Genomic DNA, 6,341 nt, shown 5'->3' with positions numbered 1-6,341 from the left:
ATGATCACAAATCCTGAGGTGCGAACTAATGGCCGAGGACGGCCAACCCTCGATTCTCCAAAAAAACGGCCTAAGAAAACTAATGCACGCTACCGTCCTGACATCGAGATCCTTAACAAGCAAAACCAACGGAACTACACATGTACAACATGTAAAGGCCGTGGTCATCGAGCCAACAACTGTACTCCAGCTTTGGCACAAGCTTTGACTCGTCATCCGATGCCTGATCAATCCCCTGTGGAGAAGAAGAAACGAGTTTACAGATGTAGCCAGTGCCGTTCAGAAAGCCATTGTGTTGACCGTTGCCCTGGAAAGCTGACAGATGGAGAAGTGGCACCTGAAGCTAAGCTTGACGCAGGAACTGGGGGCAGCAGATCTCTTTCAAATACGGAGACCGAACACCTGAAAGTTGTGGATGAAGCCAATCCCAATTCTCGCTCTGACACAGATGATCAGATCTCACACATCGAATCACATGACGACACATCCGATAGTGACTTTGATAACTTTTGGGGCAATGAAACTCCATGCCCACTCTGCGATGAACCTCTCCCTAAGAACCCATCTGAAAAACTCAAAGAGATGATTCGTCTTCAGCTTGCCAAGCCTCACGCTAAGAAAAGGCCGCTTCCTAATAATCCAGATGCGGTAATACTTCCAGTAAGCATATTCAAATTATCCGCATTGAAGATCCACCTTTTGTATCTAATTAAATACCTTGATAGCATCATGAAATAGCATCAACATGTGAATTGCATAATATTGAGCGCAACCTGCTTCCTTATGGAAAAGAACGTGGGTGGCCCACCATGTTCAAGTCAGACATATTAAGCAAGTATGTATTTGTTGTTCTACTTTGTACTGTCTTCCAACTCTGACCATCTGTGTCTTTTATTAGACGTATCAAATCATATAAAGAAGATCTTTACAAGATTTTGGACCATCGAGTGGACTCACACTTCTTTAAAGAAGCAGTTATTTCATGGAACAAATCTGGACGTCAAAGGAACACAGTCGCACATCAATTTGATGACTTTGAAATTGAACAACCGGGATAGTATGTCAAGGTTTAATTCATTATGTTTGATAGGTCGCTGATATCTTGCATTAGTTATGGAATGGCAGGACTTGAGATCATCCTGGATACCTTGAACAATCTGTTCATACCCGAGCTTGATGAAGCTCAAACAACACCTCTATCTCTTGACTGGTTCATGCGACGAGTATTTGTACCTGAGGTGGCCCTGCGATTGATCGCAGAGGACCTTGGCCTATCAGCTTCAGATCCAAAGGTTGAAGAGACGCTCAAAGATAGTCGACGATACGGTACATCAATCTTTCCCGACCTTTCTTCCATCATCAACATATCAGAAAAGCCAGAAACAAGCGAGTCATCCAGAATACAACCTAGCGCTATCTCAGCATCATCCATCAGTCAATTCAGTCCAGAATGCTTTTCTTCCAAAAACCAGCACTACCTATCTCAAGTTCCTGAAGCGATTCAGCCTTACCTTACCTCCATCTACAACCCACCTTCGCGTGGAAACTGTGGGTATCAGGCCATTGCCCATGCTGTTAATTTATCCGGTGAAGACAGCTACATATTGGTGAGGCATAAGTTGATTGAGGAACTCACAGCACACCGTGAGGATCATGAAGGTTTTTTAGCGATGCCAGTCAAAAAATCCTCAAAACCTTGTCAAGTGCAACCTGGACAAGTCATGGAAGGGGTTGCTGCGGTGCATGATGCTCTCAATCGTCTCAAGAACGATTCGGTTTCATGCACCAAGGAATTTTGGCTGAGCATGCCTACAATGGGATATGCCATATCCAGTGCGTTTGAACGCCCGGTTATCTCACTTGCTAATCAGCCTTGGATGTGTCATAGCTTCCTTCCTTATCGGATTGAAATCAATCGGAAAGACCCAATTGTTTTGTCTTTTGTCGATTCTTTCCACTTTGTAGTTTACAGCGTGAAGCCTGGTGTATTTCCCTTTCCTCCTCTCTTTCGTCAGGGTTGGGCTAATCACGATAACTTGTGCGTGAGTCGCTGGAAGGAAGCGACTTCAAGCTCTTGGGCCCTGTGGCAGGAGTTGTATCCTCCTACGAACAAAGCTCAAGTTACATTGGAGGTTTGGTAGCCTTAGTAACCATCTCTCATATTTTTACAATACTTCTTAAAGTTGTTCTTTGTTTCTTCTCCTCCTCATACTGTGTCTTGCTGTTGATAATCGTTGAAATACTACATGTGGTGATTTTGAAGAGAAATACTGCGCGTGAACGAGAAGCAGCTGCCGCTTAAGCACTCTCTCTGCTCGTTTATCCCTTTGTACACCAATTGGGAACATCTCCGTTTGCAAATACATATGAGACCGGTCCGAATGTATTTCATTTTGAATTCACCTGAATCAACAGACAGTTCCAGACCGCCCCCTTGCCTTCCCACGTTTGTATTATACAGTTATAGTTTTCTTTTCCCCGGCTAAAAGGGGGCGGTCAATCCTCACAAGGGGGGGCTGGATTTAGTAAAATCCTAAGATAATTAGATTTCTAGATCTGTATCGACATCAAAGTTTAAAGTAGTTTAACTCCGCAAATCCAAGCAGAAAGAAAGATTCAAGGTTATACAGATTACGTCAAGTAGTTCTATACCAGCAAGTAAAGTCAGTTCACCACCGAAGCATATTCAACACGCCAAGTTTCAACGTACCAAGTTCTTCGACCTCCAAGTCGAGTAGCAATTCAAATAATCCCTGCGAGGTCTTCCACAAACTCGAAGAGAACGTGATGGAACCACAAGCTGACCCCACCATGATCGAAGTCTTAAGACAACTGAACCAGCTGTCGGCCCAGTTTAACAAAGTTAAAGCTAGCCTCGCTGTAGAAACTCAAAAACGCTTAGAAGCCGAGCAACGTTTGAATCAGTTCGAAACGTCTCAGACTACTAATATGTCTACCAAAGGTGTTCCAGGAAACACCAACCCTGCTCCCACGCCTGTTCAACCTGTCTACGTAAATCAAACGGTTCAATCTCAGCGACAACCTAAAATGTCTACCCCCGACAAGTTTGATGGTAGCAAAGGAGCAAAGGCTGAAGTGTTCATGAATCAATTAGGATTGTACATGCAGCTTAACAACCATCTGTTTGCGAATGATCAAGCCAAAGTGGCTTTCGCTTTATCGTACACTTCTGGTAAAGCCAGCATATGGGGTCAAAGCCTGACCGATCAACTCCTAGACCCGACTCTGTCTGAATCTGTAACCTGGAATAAGTTCATCGACTCATTTAAATCAACCTTCTTCGATTCCGAGCGAGTTTCCAAAGCTGAGAAAGAGATGAGAATGTTGAAGCAAAAAGGCACCGTATCTGACTATTGGATTAAGTTTTCAGAGCTCTCTATAGTAATCAAGTGGCCTCAAGACATCCTCATGTCCCAATTCGAGCAGGGTCTGAAACGAGAAATATCTGTGTATATGATTAAAGAAGAGTTTGTGACTGCTGAAGAGATGGCAAAGTATGCTATCAAACTTGACAACAAGATAAATCGACACAGTGAAAATAGTCACACGCTAGCAGCCTCTACCTCTACTCCGACACCGTCAGTAGACCCCGATGCGATGGATTGCTCGGCCTACAAGTTGAATATCTCAAATGAAGAGTACAAGCGTAGAGGAACCGCTAAGGCATGTTATAAATGTGGAAAGACAGGTCACTTCATTGCAGATTGTTTTGTTGGTAGACGTGGTAAAACGTGGAATTCAAATTATAGGGGTAATTCAGTTGAAAGTAAATTGAAGGCTAGGATAGCGGAGCTTGAAAGTCAGTTAGGAGATGGTAGTAGTGTTGTAGAAAGTGTCAGCAAGTCAGATTTGTCAAAAAATGGCGATGCTCGGGAGTGAAAGTTTTGCCTCCCCCGAGCAATCAATGTATGGAAAAATTGGGTGATATCAGTAGCTTAGAAATGAAAGATACCCGAATTATTGATTTCATTCACCTAACAGACCCATCCCATGCCACAACAATAGTTGCCCGTGCCCTCATTGATAGCGGAGCAACACATGAAGCAATAAGCTGTGCTTTTGTGAACAAACACTCATTGACAACCTCCCCGCTCGAAGAGCCAAGAAGAGTAACCGGCTTCAGCGGGCATACCTCTCAAATCAGTGAAGTAGGAGACTTCATCATCAACGAAGACGATTCAGCAACAACATTCATAGTCACTGAATTGCGCGACAAATACGACTTAATCTTGGGAATGCCATGGATTAAGAAGAACCATGAACATATTGATTGGAAGAGAAGTTGTTTAAAGCGCCAGAGTGGCAGCATTGCGGTCATTGATTCAGTTCCGTCTGGATTAGTGATTTAGTCTGGTCCGCAAACAGCCTCGATGGTATCAAAGGAGCCTGAAAGGCACGCTAGGAACCGTGACGAGGGGGTGGAGCTTGAAATTAGCTCATCTACACCCCCGCAATGTGAGTACGATTTGATTCAGAGTCCAACAGTCAGTGAAGCAGGTCACAAGCTTTATTCCCCTGTAGAATTATCTGACACACCGAATTCAACTCAACAAACGAGCACAAGGCCTAATCCTAACATTGCAGTATCTTCAAGTCCGGCAACACCTCCGATTGGGCCCTTGAGCAAAATGGAGGAAGCTAGGAACTTTGAAGAGGGGGTGGAGTCGAATAAAATAGACTCAGAAACACCCCCGCAATGTGAGTTTGCTACTGTCTTAAAACCCGTTATTGAAAGTACAGTGTGCAATCAAAAATGCCTTCTAAATAACAGACACGTACCAGGATTAACGACACGAACTCATGGATTATGGAATACGACTCGAAAATTAAGAACACCGATGCCTACGAAATCTTATGCTAGTATTGCAGCAGCTAAGACATCGTGGAACTTCTCAGCAAGACTAGCAGCTGAGAAAGTGAAGGATCAACCTGAGAAGACCGCGGCCGAATTAGTCCCCAGTGTGTATCACGAGTTCCTGGAGATGTTCGAGAAGAGCAAGAGTAATGTATTACCTCCGCATCGTCCTTATGACTTTTGGGTAGACCTAGTACCAGGTGCAACCCCTCAAGCAGGAAGAATTATCCCTCTATCACCAAAAGAAAACGACGCTCTGAACAAAATGATTGAAAAAGGACTGTCAAATGGAACAATACGTCGAACCACCTCACCATGGGCAGCCCCCCCAGTCCTTTTCACTGGCAAAAAGGATGGGAACTTACGCCCGTGCTTCGACTACCGTCGACTGAATGTAGTAACAATAAAGAACAAGTATCCTCTCCCATTGACGATGGAACTAATAGACAGCCTTCTAGATGCAGATCAATTTACCAGTCTTGATATGCGCAACGGCTACAACAACTTGCGCGTAAGGGAAGGAGATGAGGCCAAGCTAGCATTCTTGTGCAAAGCAGGCCAATTTGAACCGCTCACAATGCCTTTTGGACCAACTGGAGCACCAGGCTTCTTTCAATACTTTATTCATGACATACTCAAGGCTCACATAGGAAAAGATGTAGCTGCTTACCAAGATGATATACTGATTTATACAAAACCAGGTGAAGACCACGAAAGTAAAGTGAAAGAAATCCTCAAAATTCTGCAAGATCAAAACGTATGGCTCAAGCCTGAAAAGTGCAAGTTCTCCCAAAAAGAGGTATCTTACTTAGGATTGATAATATCATGTAATCAAATACGTATGGATGAGTCAAAGGTCAAAGCCGTTAAAGAGTGGCCAGCTCCACAAAACCTATCTGAAGTGCAAATGTTCTTGGGATTCGCTAATTTTTACAGAAGATTTATATCCCACTTCTCTGAAATAGCAAAGCCGCTGCACGAATTGTCTCAAAAATCAATCCCTTTCAATTGGACGGACGCTCGGCGGGAAGCATTCGAGCGCCTTAAAGAAGCTTTCACATCTGCTCCGGTGTTGAAGATCGCGGATCCGTACAGGGCTTTCATTATTGAATGCGACTGTTCTGACTTTGCACTTGGTGCAGTTTTATCACAGGTGTCAAAAGACGACGAAGAACTTCATCCAGTGGCCTTTTTATCACGATCCTTACTTCAAGCAGAACAAAACTATGAAATTTTTGACAAGGAATTGTTGGCAGTAGTGACGGCTTTCAAAGAATGGCGCCAATATTTGGAAGGAAACCCGCATCAGCTGAGTGTTATTGTGTACACTGACCACAAGAACCTCCAATCACTCATGACCACAAAAGAGCTTACCAGGAGACAGGCAAGGTGGGTTGAGGTGTTAGGAAGCTTCGATTTTGAGATTCGATTCCGTCCGGGAAGACAATCAACCAAGCCCGACGCA

At 44.0% G+C, this 6,341-nt stretch overlaps 1 protein-coding gene across 1 annotated transcript; it reads left to right on the top strand.

Moving 5' to 3' along the window:
* Positions 1–1,532: 1,532 nt before the first annotated feature.
* MELLADRAFT_58201 (uncharacterized protein) lies at positions 1,533–2,265 on the top strand (the record flags this gene model as incomplete). Its single annotated transcript, XM_007418919.1, has 1 exon — positions 1,533–2,265. One exon carries the CDS (start codon positions 1,671–1,673, stop codon positions 2,139–2,141), a length of 471 nt encoding a protein of 156 aa, XP_007418981.1.
* Positions 2,266–6,341: the final 4,076 nt, after the last annotated feature.

The sequence above is a fragment of the Melampsora larici-populina genome (assembly GCF_000204055.1).
Source record: "Melampsora larici-populina 98AG31 unplaced genomic scaffold MELLAscaffold_112, whole genome shotgun sequence".
NCBI classification, from domain to species: Eukaryota; Fungi; Basidiomycota; class Pucciniomycetes; order Pucciniales; family Melampsoraceae; genus Melampsora; species Melampsora laricis-populina.
The sequence above is the reverse complement of the archived record's forward strand: the minus strand, read 5'-3'. Positions and strand labels throughout refer to the sequence as shown.